The following is a 19,348-nucleotide window of genomic DNA, read 5'->3' as shown; positions in this document are numbered from 1 at the left end:
TGAAATAACCAATTGTTTGATGATAGCACTATTAATATACAGGTATAAACTGGTAAATGTTAACACAGAACATCACAATGTTGAATGAAAATTTCAATGTGACTACCGCCCGTAAGACAAAACTCTGGGCTTCGGTTACTTCAAAGCAAAGTTATGTCACCTGACTGCTCGTGCTCGCGCCCGACCTGAATTCACTGTGTGATGTGTGGCCTTGACTGTGCCGTGGGAAAAAAGAAAGACTGGTGTTTGTTTGTGAGGGACAAGAGGCCATGTAGAGTGCATTTCTTTTGATAACAACAGAAACTGCAAACTTGCACTCTTCTGAATTATTTTTGTTCTCCTCTTCCTCATCCCTTTTGTTTTTTGCCCCGGTCATCGGTTATTTTTCACCTACTTATCTTGCTGCTGTGTGTGTTTATGAGACAGAGACAGACAGTGTGGAAGGAATACTGTATCTGATATTTGCAACATTTGGAAGGAAATTTGTACAATAAAAGGTTATGTAAGAATCACAGGACAAGCCGGGGTCACGGTGCGGCCCATCCATCTCCTCTGACTCCACTGTATCCTGAACAGCCTGAACATTTAGAGCACCAAAACCGGGATGTGCACATACGTTTAACCATTTGGTATATTTACCCAGTAGGAAAGTTAAAGCTCTATGTATTATTATTGTCATTGTGCTGAATACAAATAATGGATTTTGAAGATTAAAAAGCAAGTAGGATGAAATTGATACAGCTAATTTGGTAGCATCTTAGAGGCGTATATAAACTTCACTTATTTTATGGTGCACAGTTGTCATCTAGTCTGTTTGATGGTAATACTGTTTGAAAAAACACCTTGACTAACACTTGTGTTCCTGTTTGTCTGCAGGCAGTGAAAGGAGGACTTCCAGGATACCAAAGATGGCTCCCGTCCATTTAGACATCCCGTTTTCAAACAGCTTTACCAGAGGAGGTGAGTGTGTTGTGTGATTATGACGTCAAACGTCCTGGTGCTAAAACAGCAAAACTTAGAGCTTTAACAAGCTTGCAACTCATGAAGTATGATATTAAAGGAGCATGGGCAACAAATGATTGCAATCTTGTTAACGTGCATATACTTTATGTTGCATTTAGTAAGAACTTTCAGAAGTACTTTCAGTTGTTTCAAACATGAACTTCTCTAAAGCACAAGAATGGCAAGTGAATATCAGCCAAAAAAAATCACTTGGAGTGAAAGTGAGAGTAAGAAGAGAAAGAAATCTGACCTCCCTGCATAGGGCATAGATGCAAAGTTAGGACACATACAGTAATGTGCAGTTGTGTCCTCCTGGTTGAATTTTTTTTTTTCAAATTAAGAATACTTTTTTCAGCTTTGATCTGTATGTTTTTTGATTAGAGAACAAATCCAGAGCCAGTCACAGGAACCTGTTGTGTGTTTCTTTAATCATCTTAACACGCAGCAACATTCAGTCACGATGACTGTGTGAAGAGGAATGTGAAAACGTCAAAGGAAACCATGAGTACTCAGTGTTTTCTCGTCTTGATGTGTCCGAGAGGATAGTCATGACTTCAGATGAAGGTCAAAGGTGGAAAGCTTTCTTAAACTGACTTTCAAAACATTGAAGGAGCTGACGTATAACTTCTAGTTTTTGAGCACAACACTCGTTACTTACTGTTAAACTGAGAAGTTGCTGACGCTGCTCCTCTGTGAAGGAGTGATACTTTGTTTCACACTGACCAGAAAATGGAACATATTCATTGGTTTGATTTATATCAAACTCAGAAAATATACGATCATTTTGATATTGCTCCAGAGACAGTTTAAACTCCACCTAAGAAAAATTGAAATATCTGTAATTTGATAAAGTTTGTAGTTAAATTGTTCTATGAAACACCAAGCATTTCATACATTTGACCAACAACTCAAAAGATCTGGAACAACACAGCAGAACATGTCACACACCTGCTAAACATACAACCAGAATGGACGCAAAATTGGGTCATCAAAATCTCTCCATAAGGTTTCTTTTCAGCAGGGTAAAACAAGCTTTCTGAATCACTAGATGTAGATCATCTAGATCTAGTGATTCAGAAAGCTTATTTTAGATCTAGATGATCTAGATCTAGATGACTGTTCAGTCAAGAGGATTTCAGAAAGTGGAAAAGTTCTTCTCTCTACCGTCTCACATGGACTGCTAATACCCCTCATAGCTTAGAACGGTCCTCATTAGCCAGCATCTACAATTCGATCTGGATTGCCTCTAAAGGTTGATTACTTTCCCTTGTTATATTGCTTATCTTTCTACCAGACTTCTTAATCTCAAAAAACAAGATTATAGGATTTTGTAGCAATATTTTCTTTTGCCAGCTCTTCTGGGACAAAGAATATTGTTGCAGAAGTGAACGCTGTAACTGAAATTAGTGCAAAGGGACTCAGTCCACCTTCAATTCATTCTGATGATTGACAGTAACGTCTACAAACCTGCATGACTACTAATCAGTCTGATACCCACCTGACGCTGGAGCAGAACACGTGACACCTGCAACGGACAAACTGGTTGCCTCGTCACCCATCATATCTTCAGAGACTCATTATTCATGCATTCATCACAATCACACAATCATTCTTTTGATCATTTTAGCAAATGTGTCATCCTGTCATTTTTGTGAACTTTGACCCTCATCTTCAAACCTTCATTGAAGCCCAACTATGTCTGTGGTTTGAAAGGGTTAACAGGGTTGGATGTATGCCAGGCTCAAATGTCTGTATGATGTTGACATGATTGTTTCATGCCCTTCTCACCTTCTTTTCTACCTCCCCCCTCCCCCCTGTACACAACAACTGCCCAGTGCTTGAGTACAGAGATAAACTATTCACACACTCAAACCAAAAACCTGCCGCTAAGGAGAGAATCCACCATCCAGGTATAGTGTAACGGTCTCATCCTCCTCCTCTTTCTAATGCATTCCCCTGAGTTTCATCATCTTTCCTCTTTCTAACCTGCACAGCCAGTGGACTAACCAGGTCACGTACTACACTGCACCATGCTAAAAACTCCTCGTGAGGCAAATCACCGCTGACTTTAGGAGTGCTCCTCTGGGACTTGTGGTTGTTCACAAACCAGAGAAGCTGCTCTAATTTGGCCCTTCCATTGTTAATGTGTTGGCTCAGCAAAGCCGACTGTGGTCAGTTAGGAACCGGGTCCAGACGGAGGAGGGAAGGAAGCTGTTCGTCATGGAAGACCAGTCATGAATCACACAAAATGAGGCGCCTCTGACCGTGTGCTTCAGCACGGAGGCAGCTCCTATCATCTGTAAATCTGGCTCAAAAGGAGGGTGATTCTGTTAATGTGTGAAATTGATGTAAATGCACTTTTTGTGTGTCATGACTTCTGTTTTTTAACACTTAATCTGATTCATAGCCAATCCAGACAGTAAATAAATTACGTGGAATGTGCAAATGCACAATTTATGACTTTTTTTTATAAGATGTCTGCACAAAATCAAAGAGTCAAAACCCCTCTAGTTGCAGAAGCTGACATTGGTAAAAACATGGGAGCCAGCAAACATGCTACAAACACAGGAATGCAACTTTAGAAGGCTTGAATGTGAAAGGCCTTCCAAACAATGACTTAACGTTCCCTGCATGCTGAATTCCAGAGAAATGGCTTATGGAGTTGCTTGAAAAAACTGCCAGGAACTTCTGCTTCTAATATCTTCCCGCCTTCACAGAGGCAGCTGCTTTGTTGGTGGAGAGAAAGACTGAAGGTGTTCACCTAATCGCCCTTGCACTGCTGTGCATGTAAATGTGGTTAGCATGTGTTGTTCAACATTCAGTCTTAGTTTCTTTGACAGCATGTGTTGTACTTGAAGCTTCCACGTGTGTGTTTGTGTGTGTGTCTAACTTTGGTCTGCATTTGTGTGCTTGCAGGCATGTGGGCCAGCCTGCGCTCCAGCAGCAGACTCAGCCAGCACCCGTCCACAGGAGACGTGGGTGCCAGACTGGCAGGGAAGGATTTGGCGCCCCCTGCAGGAAGCAGCAGTCTGCAGGCTCAGCTCCTCAAACAGCAAGCTGCCCTCTACATCTTTGGAGAAAAGTCCCATCTAAGGGTGAGAAAGAAGAAAAAGACATCATCATCATTAATTAGAAACAAGAAAATATGCTGTGCCCCACTTCTGTCTAACACAACAAAATAAAACTGTCATTTGATTTCACATTATTCTTTATTCTATGGAGGCAAGAGCAGCCTCCCAAAAAAAAATCCATAGACATTTCTTACAGGATCTTGTCATTTGTTTCCAATAGCAGAATGGAGAGTAGTAATTCAACAAATACTCTACAGTTAGCTAGTATTACATACAGCTTCTGGTGCAACCTGTGATGAACAAGGGGGTGTACAGTTGTCAGGTCTTGATTCATTGGACACCCTCACCCAGGCCACACAGCTATGTCCACTCATCCAGGGTCACTCCCCACCCTCCTTGTTTGCAGTCCCTGAGAGGCTCTTGCAGCAGAATTTTCTTGATGGTCCTTTGTATTCCAGTCCTTTGAACTGTGCTACATTGTGTATGTTTCTTGATCACACTCTGTGTGTGTGTGTGTGTGTGTGTGTGTCTGTGTGTCTGTGTGTCTGTGTGTCTGTGCAGGGCCTCAGAGTAGACTCCTCTCTGAACTGTGAACTGGTACCGGTGGACTTTATAGACACACGGCAGGTGAAAGCGTCCTTCAAGAAGCTGCTTAGGGCCAGCGCTCCCAGTTCCAACTTATCAGTCTTGGAGGACTCATTCCTCAAAGACCTGGAGGACTCTGAGTGGATCCTGCAGGTGAGGAACCCCCAGATATGTTTTACCAGCATTGGCCCCTGAAAGTAGTGTGAGAATGACCCCGCAGTCCAGCTCTGTGTGCTAGTTTCACATGATGGATAAATCCACTGTGAAGCCATTTTCCCAAGGGAACCAGATTTACAACAATGAAATATCAGCAGAGCTCTTCTCATGCTGGTTATCTGATTGACCCCCTGCAGCCTTTGTCCTTACATTGAACATATCATCCACTGTCAAAAAATGCTGTCTGTGGGAAACCCACCATAAGCAGTTAGTAATTTACCAGCAGACCAAACATGGTAGTCCATGCACAGCTAAGATTAATTTTGGTTGTGTGTGTGTGTGTGTGTGTGTGTGTGTGTTCACTTGCACATATGTTAATCTCCCTCAGCTTCACAAGATCCTGCAGCTGGCACTGATTCTGGTGGAGCTACTGGACAGCGGCTCATCTGTTCTCCTCAGCCTGGAGGATGGCTGGGACATCACTACACAAGTGAGAAACATGCACACATATCTTTATGAGTAAACTCGCAGTAAGACAGACAGGCATAGAAGTTTACAATGTGTAAGAGCGGAAGGAAGTGAGTCAGAAAAATGGTGCAAAGCTTAGTCTGTCTGTACATGCATTTTCAGTTCACATTTGAAAATTTGTTGAAATATTGTGAAATGGGTCAGCTTAAGTTGCAAATGTGACACCTCAGAGATTAGGAGAAATATGGAAATTGTCTTTTCAGAGTTCCTGTCAAAGCTCCGTGCAGCCCAGATTTCTGCCAAGGCCCGTGTCAAAAAGAATGCATTTTTCATTAAGTTCAATAGAGCTGCCCGAAAAAATGTATTGCCTTTTTCCTTTTTACATCCTTCCACCTATTTTTTTCAGCAAACCACCATGGTATTTTTGGCATAATCCTGTGGTCAGACCACCAGATGTGGGTAACAACAGTTTTACTTCCTTGGCGGAGGTAAAAGTAATGAATAAGAAGAGAGGGATGTGTTAAGTTAGTGTATGTAACCAAAACATACCCAGTGGTCCAGATGTTGTTACATTTTGCCAACCTCTTAATCAGCATCGCAGCTGATAAAAAAGACCACATGGACCACTTGGATCAAAAGATACTCATTTGTTTGCTTAGAAACCAATAAAAGTCCTGAGGAGTTACTGCCACTCTATTAAGTATTTATCCTGTTGTGATGTATTTGAAAAAAATGGAACTGTTGGGTAACTGTTTTAATGCACTTTTTTATTGTTTTTCATTTTGGAAAGAAATCCCATCATTCACTGCCAGAGAACAGACACAAGCAAACAAAAGAAAAATACAAAGTGTCAAGAAAGACAGAAACAAACAAAATACTTCAATAAACTTTTTGCTATAAACTGTTTCGATGAGATGAGACTGTGTGTTTCACCAATAACAAGCATTAAGATGGACAAGGAAGTGATAGAAACGTCACTTAAGTGTTTGATTAATACCACAGACAACAGAGAATCAGTCACATCTAGATCCGGATCAGCGTGGAGGGTTGCCGTGGTAATGCTGACTGCTTAGTTTGTGCGAGGTAGCATCTCGTCAGTTGGAGTCATGGCACAAAATTATTTGCAATAGTCAAAATCTTTTCGGTAAAGATGAGTTCAACAATACTTTTTGAAACCTTGTCTTACCCTTCCATTCGCAGTATTACTTCAATACCATATTTCACAATGTTTCCAAATGCATAAGCTAATGCGCCCTGTGATGCAGATCTGCTGCAGACTTTAGTGGGCTCCTTCCTCACCCTCTCAAACCTCCACCAAGTGTAGGGAACTTTGACCCGGTAGTTTTAGTGTAATCCTGCTGCAAGTGTTTTTCTTCTTAAACTCCCTGGATGTTGCCTCATACCTGTTCATCTCTAATACAGTCCCTGTATTTAAACAGATGTTGAGACAGTAGTCAAAGTCTGCTCCACCACACATTCTTACACTCATGTCAAATGATCAGCTGGAGATCCAAAGCAGAAACAAGTAACTTTTTAGAGTTAAACAAGGACCAGTAGGTATTGAGGGATTTTAAGGACCTGACTCCACTTATGAATGGGCCTTGTGTGACTCATAAATCTGCCCCCCTTTGCATTCTCTACTCATCTTCTAATCAGTTGTGTCACTGTTGACCTGACTAAGCAAAGATGGATAATGAAAAGGTTTGGAGTCTTTGAGTCTTATGTCACCGATTTGTGCTGATTTTAATCAGCGAGGTTTATGGTTCTGATTTTATGGTATGTAAACAACAAGTCTGCTTCTATCCTGATCACTTGTCAGTATCCCTTTGCTGCCGCGTTCAGCATTTCGTCGCATGTTTGCTCTACTTGCTCATGTTTTCCATGTGGATCTGTTGAGAGCACATGTTTGTGTTGCAAGTGTGTGTGTGTGTGTTGAAAGTGTGTTTACAGGGATTGTGAAGCCCTGGGCTGCTGTTTAAAAGCACAGTTTGTGGATCATTTATGCCAGGCACGTGTTAGACCCGGAGCATCTTTCTCCATGGGCCCCCGACTCCATCGTACTAGGGTCTGATCAGACACACACAGGAAAATGGACTCCATACAATCTGGCTCCCCTGCTGCTGTCCACTGACCTTAGACCCCCAGCAGACAAGAAACAAAGCAGTTATTTTCTGTGCCCTGGTTTTTGTTTCTCTTACTCATCCTCCATCCTACCCTCCATCTCCTTTCTCATGCTCCGCTTCTCCTCTCCGTTTGTTGTAGTCTGTTTGTAATCTAGCAGGATTACTGCTGCTCCGGGGTGCACGCGGCTCTCCCTATCACTCAGGGTTGGATGGACTAGTTAACCCCATGGGGACGGCATGATCCCGCTCATTCCACACGTGTCAGGGCTCATTAGTTGTGTTGGAGGTGACACAGGCAGGGAGGCGGGCCAAACGTATTGCATGTGTAGATGAGGGGTTCTCAACTGGTGTTTTGTGGGTTGAGCTAAAGTGTTCTGAGCTCCACTGTTATATAAATGTTATTGATAGCAGATGATCATTTTGACATTTTGGACCACTGGGTTCAACTTCAGAGGGCTTGTAACACACAAGTGTGCTGCATCACAATCTTGTATGACTTAGGAGAAAATAAAGCAGTGGTTGCATGCCTAAATTTCTTCTTCTCTGGAATGCTCCTCAAACAACATATCTGCTGATGTCACCCACGATTTATTTTTACCACCATAAGTAGTATGACAATCATCCTCAACAGTGGATTACTGCGTGAATATTTTACCACAAGTACAATGCTCAATATCAACTATAGTAACAAATGTATTTGACAAATAACTAGAGATGAAACAGGAAATAATATGTTTGTATGTTTCTGTTTGATAACTGACAAATCCAGTCCTGCGATAAGAGATTTGCTCCCTGAATACTTGCACACATGTCACGCTCTTTCTGTTTGGATGGGAGGATCAGCCTTATCAGCACGGATGTTGCTGGGTGGCCACAGGCCATGTGTCTAATCAGCACAAGTTGCATCGAGTTAGATTGTTTGACTGGACTCTAATGGACCCATAATGCACTTCATGACATGAGATTCTCCTCTTGTTCATCTAGAGCTGCTGATGTCGTCCTTGATGTTTTTGGTTCAGGATAATTTATCAACAGAGAATAGTGTCTACAGAACAAGGCTGATGAATTTAGTGGCCTGCTTAGAACTACAATACATCTCTGATTACTCATCAGAAACACCAAACATGAATGAAAGTCACAAGCAGTTTGCCGAAATGTCAGTTGCACCTTTACATGAAAGTACTAGAGTGAATTGTGTGCTCCAGCATCTGCTTTTGGGTCAGTCTTGAAGTGGCCAGTTAAACTGATCTGAATCTTAATGACACACACCTTTATCATTATCATCATATAAGTAATTATCATTGTAATAAGTCATGTGACAATCGTACACTTCAACAACAGCAACCAAATTGAAAAGAGCAGAAAATTCCCTCATGGCCCACAGACGACACCTGGGACACATTCACCCACAAGCTTGACCAAGCCTTGTTTTTGTCCATCCATCCATCCATCCATTTTCTACCATTTATCCTGTTAAGGGTCAGGGGGGGCTGGAGCCTATCCCAGCAGCCTTCAGGTGAGAGGCGGGGTTCACCCTGGACAGGTCACCAGTCCATCACAGGACCAACCCATAGAGACAGACAACCATTCACACTCACAGTCACACCTACAGTCAATTTAGAGTATCAATCAGCCTCATCCCCTCTTGATGTCTTTGGACTGTGGGAGGAAGCTGGAGTACCAGAGAGAACCCACATAGGAACAGGGAGAACATGGAGACTCCACACAGAAAGATATCGTGCCCGAGCCAGGTTTCAAGCCCGCAACCTTCTTGCTGTGAGGAGACAGTGCTGACCACCGCACCACTGTGCCGCCCCCTTGTTTTTGTAGAAACACTATTTATTTTCATCAAGAGAAAACCTTACTCTGTTTTATTGTTCTGCCAAGTGTTGCGGCATCTTATCTGTCTTTTCCATTTATCTGTGTTATGAACAGATTTATTTGATATCACAGTTGTGTGTTGTTTTTTTTTTCTTCTCTCTCTCTCTCTCTCTCTCTCTCTCTCTCTCTCTCTCTTTCTCTCTCTCCCTCCCTCTCTGCAGGTGGTGTCTTTGGTGCAGCTGCTGAGTGATCCCTTCTACCGGACTCTGGAGGGTTTTCAGGTTCTGCTGGAGAAGGAATGGCTTTCCTTCGGCCACAAGTTCAGCCAGCGTAGCAACCTGAGTCCTAGCAGCCAGGGTAGTGGCTTCACCCCCATCTTCCTGCAGTTCCTGGACTGTGTTCATCAGGTGAGGCATCAAACACTGCCCACTTTCCCCTCAGCAGCATTCATATCTTTGACATGAGCTCATCACATTCCTGAAAAGAGGACAAGCGAGAGGGGGTGAAGAAGGCAAGAAACCCAGCTGTCATCATCTATACATTTGGTTTAGTTTTGCGCGTTGCATACTGTTGACTCGATATGTAATTTCAACAGTGTAGTGCAGCGGGGAGCGTGCAGGGAGCCTGTTGCCCAGATGGTCCGTGAACCCAGAGATCAGCGTTGAATCGTCTGTTCTCGCGTGTTTCAGCATCCCTTCACATCCCTGTGCATGTTTAGAACAACATGTGGAAAACTGCAGTTCAGGGGATTGAGAGGAATCTAGGAATGGTGGGGTGTGCTGGCAGGGGGGTGTCCACGCTGAAATACTAACTTTAGAGGATTTCGTGTATTTCACGGTGCCTTTGGGGACTTCCAGACCCACTCCCATACACTTACATCAACACATAGTTTCTGCATTTGTCTTTTGAAAGTGTAGTCTTGGCAGCTAATGACAGTTTGGCCGGGGTCCTGGGGTCTGGAGAGCTATAAACAGAGGGGAGAGGGGTTTCGGACAAGAGCTGAAAATAGATGTGCCTCATCTCCAAAACAGCTGTTGTTTTTGCCAATAGACCCAGGTGGCCTCAAATATTCAACACGTCTCTCTTGATGGCCACTTCACACCGCTGGACGGGAACAATGGAGCTGCTGTCCCGCTGGCTCAGTCTGGATTGTGTCTGGTGGTGATGATTTCACTTGATATAAACTTTGCCCCCACATGGACAGGAGAAGTTCTTTCCTGTTCCTAATAGGTCATTCATACTCTAGAGAGATGTAAAGCTATAACGCCAGGATACAATCCAGCTGTTGCATTCTCTCCTACTCCATCGCTCCCTCTCCCTCTCTCTCTTGCTCTCTTGCTCTCTCACTCTCGATCTGACTGTCTTTATCTTTGTGTCCTTGCAGATTCTGGAACAACATCCTCTGGAGTTTGAGTTTAATCAGTATTATCTGAAGTTCTTGGCCTATCATCACATCTCTAACCGCTTCAAGAACTTCCTGTTGGACTCTGACTATGAGCGCTTGGAACATGGTCAGTGTCCATTCCCATCCAAACCAGCAGGGGTTGTTCTTTTTAATATAATCTCTTTTTATTATGTTGAGGAAAAGTTATGTTACCATTGGCTTTATACTGTTGTGGTGTAACTAACCACATTTCATCTCTTTTTGTAATTTTTCTAAACAACATTTTTACTGAGGTTTGATAGGAGCTCTCGGCCAGAATATCCCGGCAGACATGAAGGTTAATAGAGTTGAAGAACCGATCAGTGTCAAAATGAATAATGATCAGTTCAAATGCAAATGAATGGTCAGCATCGTTCCTGCCAGTAGCACCGTAGCACAGGACGATCCACTATCTATTCATCATGATAGAGATGAGGGCGTTTTCACACCTGCAGAATCTGGTTCCGATTTTTCAGTTTGACCCAAACAGAACTTCAAGGTGTGAGAGCTCCCCTGGACCACAGTGATGGACTTCATGTAGGACAGAAACTGCAATGCATTGTGGGTTTTACAGGAGATGCTGTATTTGATACACTTAACACACCCAGATGTTCAAAGGTACCGAGCAGAGATGCTAACACCAGAGATAATCAAGTTAGCAGAGCGAGCGCTACACGCTGCAGGTGTCGTCTGTGATACAACGGAATTTTCCACCTCACAAGTTTTCTCCCCGTAGAACGAACTCTACGACCGTGTTTCGTTTGTTTACAACACAGAAGTGGATCTGATGAAAGATGGAACAAAATGTGAATCTCTCTGGACCAAAATCTGAAAAACATAATTTCTTCAAACAAATGAAATACATTCTTAGAATAAGTTAAAAAAAAAAGAGAGAGAGATTTACAAAAACATAGAAAAGAAAGTAATTAAAATCAAAACATATTCTAATTACATCAAAAAAATATTCATTACAATCAAATCTCATCTATCCTTCATGTTTAAGGCAGAGGCGAAAGCATCAAGGCGGCAGTGTAACTGTCAGTTCTAGATTAGTTCAAGACACTACTAGTTAGTCCTGTTTGAAAACTGTTGTGTGGTAAAGGGAGAAATCTCAGAATATATATTTGATTTTCAAGAATTAAAAACATGAAGATACAATGGACTTTGTCGGTTGTTCAACTATGAAATTCATGTTATAGCAGCTCAAAAATTTGTGAGTGATGAATAGAACACAAATGAAATATAAAAGATTAACATTGTTGATCAGTAAACAAGCCATAACAGCTCATTTTATTCCTATTGAATATGTTGCTACCTGTACATATAAGAATGTGTTTATGTTCATTCACGCTCGCTCTTCACCCTCAGATCAATTCCAGTTCTACTGTATTACATTAATGCAGACATCTTGTGTTTGTCGGCAGGCTTGCTGTTCGAGGATAAAGGTGACAAGCAGGCCCGGAGCGGCATCTGTATCTGGGAGTGCATCAACAGGATGCACCGGAGGAGCCCCATCTTCTTCAACTATCTCTACAGCCCTTCAGAGATCGACGTGAGTGTCTGGCCTTCGGTCAGGGATGATAAATATTCAGCATTAGAGGTGTTGACATGAATAAAACCACATTCTTCTTCCCGTTGAGAAAAAGCTCTAAACAATAAGATAGATAGATCATCTTGCTTCAGTCTGTTTGTTTTCTGTCATCGGTTGAGCAGCTTTCAGTGAGAGAATGTACTTGTTTCTCTGTAGAGGAATGACTGGAGGAAATGAACAGTCGTTTGGTTGCCCATATTTGCTTCTCAGCCTGATTGAAAACAAAAAGAATCTTGCTGGAGTTTCAGTGGTGTTGTGATGTGTTTTGGAATAAAGAATAAGTCTCCTCACATTTTTAGACCACCAGCCTGAGCGTTGACATGAGCTGCTCATTTTTATTTGCACGTCAATCACTTTTATTTCAGTAAAACTTCTGTTATTTTAAACTCTTAAATAGGTTTTGTTTTTTTTTTTCCTAATATGAGTTTAAAGAATCCTCCAAAATCCACTTATTATGTATACGTCTTAAAACCATTAAGTGGCTCTTGTTCCTGCATCATCTCCAGATCTGGCTACATGTTGTCTGCAGGATTCTAAAACAAGTACATACATATTATTAGAGTTCAAATATCTCAATCCCAGGCTCTACTTTTTGGGCCTAAATGGGGACACACATGAATGTGATCAGTCCAATATTGAGCAACACTGCTATAAACAGCAAGTGTGTAACAGCTGCACGCTGATCCCACGGGGCACTCGTCCGCATCCACGTACGTCTACTACAAGTGCTTGTTTTGCCACTGACATCCCAGGTCAACACAACAAGTTCCCACACGACTCCGTCTGCAGCAGGTCTGCTCTCCTTAGGACGCTGAGGGATTTTATCCTCCCGTTTGACTGGAAGTGGTTGCTGCTAACATGATGGTCCATGTGTGTCGTGCACTGGATCTCGATCTCTCTCTCTCTCTCTTATTTTCGTCATTGATTGATATGAAATAATTATTTTTCACAATGAGTCTTGAGTCTGTAAAATGTCAAGAAAATTTTTTGGGGGGGGGGGTGGGGAGCATGTCTCAAATTCCCAGTTTAAAGGTGACACTTGAGAGATGCGTGATGTATTGGTACCTCATCAGTGTCGGCAGAAATCTGTGAATGTTATTCAGCATCAACCTGAAGCATCTTCTCCTCTTCTTAGCTCATCATCTGTTGTTTAGGATGCAGTGTGGTAAACATATGATTTGTGGGCTTTTACAAATGGTTTTGGTAGAAAAGACATTGCTGTTGATTATAGGCCGATTTACAGTGGCTTGCAAAAGTATTCATACCCCTTGAACTTTTCTGCATTTTGTCACACAAGGACCACAAACATAAAGATATTTTATTGGAATTTTATTTGAAAGACCAACACAAAGTGGCACAACAATTGTGAAGTAGAGAGAAAATTATCCATGATTTAAATTTTTTTTTTACAAATAAAAAAACTGAAAAGTGCAGTGTGTAAAAGTATCCTGCCCCCTTTTCTCTGAGTGTAACCAGTTGCCTTCTGAATTTGCCTGATGATTGCTGAATGATCGAATGTTGATCTAATGACTCAGTAGAGTCCACCTGTGTGAGATCTAATCTCAGCACAAATACAGCTGTTCTGTGATGGCCTCAGAGGTTTGTTAAGAAAATATTTGGGTGCAAGCAGCATCATGAAGTCCAAGGAACACACCAGACAGGTCAGGGGTAAAGTCGTGGAGACGTTTAAAGCAGGTGTATTAAAAAGATTTCCCAAGCTTTGAACATCTCACTGTTCAATCGATCATCCGGAAATGGAAAGAGTACGGCACAACTGCAAACCTGCCAAGACACGGCCGTCCGCCTTAACCTATTGGCCGAACAAGGAGCGCACTGATCAGAGTTGCAGCCAAGGGACCCATGGTGACTCTGAACGAACTGTGGTTCCACAGCTTAGGAGGGGGGTTCTGTCCACAGGACAACTGTTGGTTGTGCACTGCAAATCTGACCTTTATGGAAGAGTGGCAAGAAGGAAACCATTGTTAGAAGAAAACCATTAGAAGTCCCGTTTGCAGTTTGCCAGAAGCCATGTGGGGGACACAGCAAACATGCAGAAGAAGCTGCTCTGGTCAGATGAGACCAAAATTAGACGTCTGTCCTAAACGCAAAAATCTATGTGTGACGGAAAACTAACACTACACATCACTCATAACACACCATCCCCATTAACAAACATGGTGGTGCCAGCATCAGGCTCTGGGGATGCTTCTCTTCTGCAGGGACAGGGAAGATGGTCAGAGTTGATGGGAAGATGCATGGAGCCTAACAGCGCAATCTTGGAAGAAAACCTGTTGGAGTCTGCAAAAGACTCACGTTCCAGCAGGACAACGAGCCAAACGTTAAGCCAAATGGAATGGTTTAAAACAAAACATATTCATGTGTTAGCACGGCCCAGTCAAAATCCAGGACTAAATCATATAGAGAGTCTGGCGAGATCTGAACGCTGTCGTTCACAAACACCCTCCATATAATCTGGCTGAGCTTGAGCTGGTTTGCAAAGAAGGATGGGAAAAAGTTTCAGTCTCTAGATGAGCAAAGCTGGGAGGGACAAACCCCGAAAGACTTGCATCTGTAATTGCAGCGAAAGGCGGTTCCACAAAGTTTTAACTCAGGGGGGCTGAATACTTCAGCACACCGTGCTTTTTCAGTTTTTTATTAGTTAAAAAAAATTTTAATCATGTATAATTTTCTCTGTACTTCACAATTGTTTGCCACTTTGTGTTGGTCTTTCACATGAAATTCCAATAAAATCTATTTGTTTGTGGTCGTAATGTGACAAAAAAATGAAAAAAAGTTCAAGGGGTATGAATACTTCAGCAAGCCCCTGTACTTGTGACGTGGGACTGTAAATCCAGCCTGGTGCGTTGGTACCTGCAGGTGATCCTGAAGCCGTCGATCAGCATCCCCAGCCTGAATAAATGGGACTTGTTCACGGATGAGACGCTGTCGACGGGGCCGTGCTACGACTGGAGGATGATGGCCGCCAGGTCGGAGAGCGCCGAGGAGGCAGAAACAATCTCCAACAGCAGGAGGAGGATCGTGTGGCCCTGCTACAGCAGCGTGAGCCGCGCCCAGCCCGACGCCATCACCAAACTACTCTCTGTAAGCGCCCGCCTACTTCTGTGTCTGTTTTGTTGTGATACAGAAGTCACACCTGCTAACATTCTGGTTTTGTTGCTGCAGGACATCGAGAAGTTGGAGTTAGAGCTGAACCAGACCCCCGAGAGGTGGCAGACCACCCTGGAGAGAGTCCGGATCAGCATCCAGGAGGACCTCAAGCAAGAAGGAAATGTAAATCTCAACAACCTGAATGAAACTCTTTGACGCCGTATGTTTCCCTCCACTCATTCATCTGTTTGTGTTTCAGCAGCTCCACAAGCAGTCGGTATCCATTTCAGGCCTCATCCCCACGTCCAGCCTACAGGCCTTCCAGCGGCGCTCCATGCTGCACCTGCCAGACAGCGGACTGGGCGAAGACCACAGCACCACCACATCCAACGGGATCAACCGCCGCGCTGCAACCCTTTACAACCAGTTCACCCCCAAGAGCGAGGAGAACAGGTGGGTGGTGAACCCTCAGAAGAAGTTCACATTGGATTCACTGGGAGGCCAGCGGGGTCCAGTTTGACTCAGCGCAGTGGTATGTTGTGTGTCATGACTGCAAGGATCGTCTGTACTCTGTTAAACTGCGGGTGTGGGAGGTTAAAGTACAGTCTCTTGGCTCTAATAGCTGCATGTTTTTCTCTGAATCGGACCAGTGATTATTAGCATCTACGTCATGTTTTTACTTAGTTTCTTCTTCCTCTTTCACATTCCAAATCGTGTTTTGCAGATAAAAATATTTGAAACTTCCACCACAGTTTCTGTATTTCATTGTATCAGCATGACTTTAGTCATAAATCACTTCATCCATCCTTTTTTTTCCTCTTACATACCTGATGGGATCTTTGGAAACTTCTCTGTGAATAGCTCATCACTGATCCACACAGCTTTGATATTCTTGTCTTTTTGGATATAAAAAAAGTAAAATCTTGGCAGGTTGAAGGGTTCTGGCTGGTTTTAGCACTTTTGTAGATGTAAATCTCTAAAGAACAGATGGGAGCTCTCCAGCCACCCACTGTTGGCCTCTTTACACATCTGGAACACAATGTACAAAAAGAGTTCCTTCTGCCTTCAATACATCCATTGATGAGAGACCAGTTTGAATATGGCCGCAGCAGAGTGCATGTAAAGACTCACTTAGTCGCCACGTGTGTCCGCAGGTCGTACGAGGGCATCCTCTACAAACGCGGCGCGCTGCTGAAAGGCTGGAAACCTCGCTGGTTTGTTTTGGACATCACTAAACACCAGGTGAGTGAGCAGCGCTACATTCACGGTGGAGCTCGCCGATGGTGAGCTGAGTGTTAACGCGGGTGTTTACACAGCTGAGGTACTACGACACCGGGGAGGACACGAACTGTAGAGGCCACATCGACCTGGCGGAGGTGGAGTCTGTGATGGTGGCTGCACCCACAATCGGAGCACCCAAACACATCAGTGAGAAGGCCTTCTTTGATGTGAGTATGCTTGGGTGCTGCTGCGCTGCATCATTTATATCAGGCGCCAACCTTTTTCTAACCAGCGCCTGATCCATGGTAGATTGCTGTTATAATAACAGGTTCACATCTGTATGTTGAAGCTTGAGCAACAAATGCATAAAGAAAGTAGAGTCGAACTGCTCGTGGCGGTGAACATGGGTTACGACGGGAACGTTTGAAGTCTTTTCTACTCTGCGTTATATTTGAGGTGTTTTTGATGTCTCTAGCTGAAGACCAGCAAGCGTGTCTACAACTTCTGTGCTTCGGACGCTCCCAGCGCTCAGCTGTGGATGGACAAGATCCAGAACTGCATCTCTGATGCGTGATAGGCAACGCTCGGCGCCTGGTTATCATGTGGTATGGCGCACATTAGACGTGACACATCAGGCGGGTGATAGCAGAGACACGACAACCACTCAGCTCAGATGGCTTTAATTTCGGGGACCACAGTGAAGCAAGTGCCTGGTAGCGGAGGGTGAATCCTGTCCATTCCTCACTCATCCACCTGCCGTCAGCTGTCGTCTCTCTGCAGCTCTCTGCTGTCAGCTCCCTGTGCCGCGCCTCCGGCAGGGAGGACCTGAAGATAAGCTGATGTTTTAGGAGGCTGCACTACCAAGGAAAAGGTTATCCTACTTAAGCTGTAAATAGATCAAAGCAATATCACTGGCCATTCAAACTGTGGGTTCAATTTTAGAATTTAAAATATAGACGATAGCCTATCAAAGAATTTCTATTTTGCTACGAGGAAGGTTATTGCTGCTTATTGTGTGAACCGCCAAAAACTCAGAGGTTTTAATGCACAACATGAGAAAAAAAAAAAGCAATTTGTTTGCACTTAGCTCAAACGTATGCACTCCTAACCGATTCTCTACCAGATGCAGACAGTGAGGCTACAGGCATTACACTCACAATGTACAGAAGACGTTTCCTCAAGACAGACAAGAAGAAAAAACATTTGCACAGTGAGTTCAAAAGAGTTACCTGACATTTTGTTTTCTATTTAAATACGTGGAGTTTTTCTTGTTTTTTGTTGAATGTTTATTGACGTCTGCATAACAAAGCTTGTCTCATGTAATGTAAATTATTTTATTAAACATGTAACTGTGTGAGTCTGGTGGCTTCATGTTTTTCTGTAAATACCCAACGTGACATTTCATTTTACAATCCTGTATGTACTGATCATGGATATACTTTTCTAACCTTAATTCTAATGTGACCAACAAGTCCTTTTTAATGTGTCGTTACTTGGTGCAAATACCTGAGTGGCCTCTTCCTCGTTTGTGATGAACCATTGTTCTGAAAATGAAATGGAGACGTTGCTGTCGTTTGTTGTTATCCAGGCAGGTTCATATTTGTCTTCTTTTTAAGGGCTTTTAAAGAAGCAAAAATGAACACGAGGCGTGGAACCGTGTGGTTTTCAGAGGGGCTCATCTCTTCTGCTCTGTTTGTTTGCATCCGATGAAGTTTCATTTAAAAGAAAAAAACAATAGAATGAAACTACTCATGAAAAGATATCAGACTTTCTTTTTTGTTACTGTATCATTGTGCCATGTTTTTGTGAGGACACTAAATTTTGGAAATAAATGAAACATACTTGAAACCACCTGTAGTTCTGTGTAAATGTTTTGTTTATTTTCCTGTCACCGGTTGGGAAAGTGGGCCAGATTGTTTGTGCAATTAAAAGTAGGAGGAATATCGTGTAAAAAATAAAATAAGAATCATTTCAACAAAAAATAAGGAGACACTTTTTCTCAGGCTATCTTTGAGTTTACCATGGGAGTAAGAAATAGTTGAAGAAACACTGAGTGAAAACAATCGGAATTGACAGAGAAGTCAGCGAACTCCAGAAATCAGTCTGGGGGGGGGGGGGGGGGGGGGGGGTTCCAACAGCAGTTAAAGGTTGCTATGGTGACGATAACTGCTTAGATTTCACTTAGCGTGACCTCTTAAAACCCGGTTTATTATTCAGACTGAAACTAGTAACCTCAGTTTTATACAGGGTGAGACAAAGTGTCATCAATCAATCAGAATGTGAGGTTGAGCCCCCGTAGCCAAAGCGACACCTCGTTACATACAGATTTGGTTTTGGATATACGGTCATGATCATGTTATTGGAGCCATTGGTAGCTGACTGTGCAGCCTAATATCGCCGTTTCACATAACTTCAGAGTTCCAGATATACAAACACAGTTGGTCTTGAGTCATTTATTGGTTTCTCACACTTGCAAAGTGGGATAAACTGTAATAATTCCCTTCAAACTCCTCCATCGATCAACCATGTCTTGAATGGACATTAATGCTCATGATGTGGTGTGATAACTGATATTATTTCACCTTCCACTTTGATAACTTTCAACGTAAATCATGTTGTAGAAGCCAAAAAAACGTAAGACATAAGTTGAGTTTGAACAAAAATACTCCTTTTCGTTTCCCTCGTGACAGCCCTGAGATCACAAGGCTGGCGTGCAGCTGCCATGAGGCAGAACACGTACCGTTTTTTTTTGTACTTCAGCAGTTACATTGTGTGAGAA

At 42.9% G+C, this 19,348-nt stretch overlaps 1 protein-coding gene across 3 annotated transcripts in view; it reads left to right on the top strand.

Moving 5' to 3' along the window:
* Positions 1 to 18,417, top strand: part of sbf2 (SET binding factor 2) — a 100,964-nt gene extending 82,547 nt beyond the window's left edge. The window contains exons 29-42 of one of the 3 annotated variants that reach the window (XM_086183056.1): positions 877 to 960; positions 2,838 to 2,912; positions 3,919 to 4,097; positions 4,635 to 4,811; positions 5,203 to 5,304; positions 9,448 to 9,633; positions 10,611 to 10,737; positions 12,074 to 12,201; positions 15,118 to 15,342; positions 15,424 to 15,531; positions 15,611 to 15,801; positions 16,503 to 16,590; positions 16,665 to 16,796; positions 17,045 to 18,417. In XM_086183056.1, the coding sequence (XP_086039182.1) occupies positions 877 to 960; positions 2,838 to 2,912; positions 3,919 to 4,097; positions 4,635 to 4,811; positions 5,203 to 5,304; positions 9,448 to 9,633; positions 10,611 to 10,737; positions 12,074 to 12,201; positions 15,118 to 15,342; positions 15,424 to 15,531; positions 15,611 to 15,801; positions 16,503 to 16,590; positions 16,665 to 16,796; positions 17,045 to 17,143 (1,901 nt within the window). In that variant the 3' untranslated portion in view covers positions 17,144 to 18,417. Of the gene's footprint in view, positions 1 to 876; positions 961 to 2,837; positions 2,913 to 3,918; positions 4,098 to 4,634; positions 4,812 to 5,202; positions 5,305 to 9,447; positions 9,634 to 10,610; positions 10,738 to 12,073; positions 12,202 to 15,117; positions 15,343 to 15,423; positions 15,532 to 15,607; positions 15,802 to 16,502; positions 16,591 to 16,664; positions 16,797 to 17,044 lie in introns of all 3 variants that reach the window. The other 2 variants (XM_086183046.1, XM_086183065.1) reach the window with 2 other exon arrangements.
* Positions 18,418 to 19,348: the final 931 nt, after the last annotated feature.

Source organism: Aulostomus chinensis, chromosome 2 (assembly GCF_037954235.1).
Source record: "Aulostomus chinensis isolate RoL2024-O1b breed Wild chromosome 2, RoL_Achi_v1.0, whole genome shotgun sequence".
NCBI classification, from domain to species: domain Eukaryota; kingdom Metazoa; phylum Chordata; class Actinopteri; order Syngnathiformes; family Aulostomidae; genus Aulostomus; species Aulostomus chinensis.
This window is presented reverse-complemented; position numbering and strand designations above follow the sequence as displayed.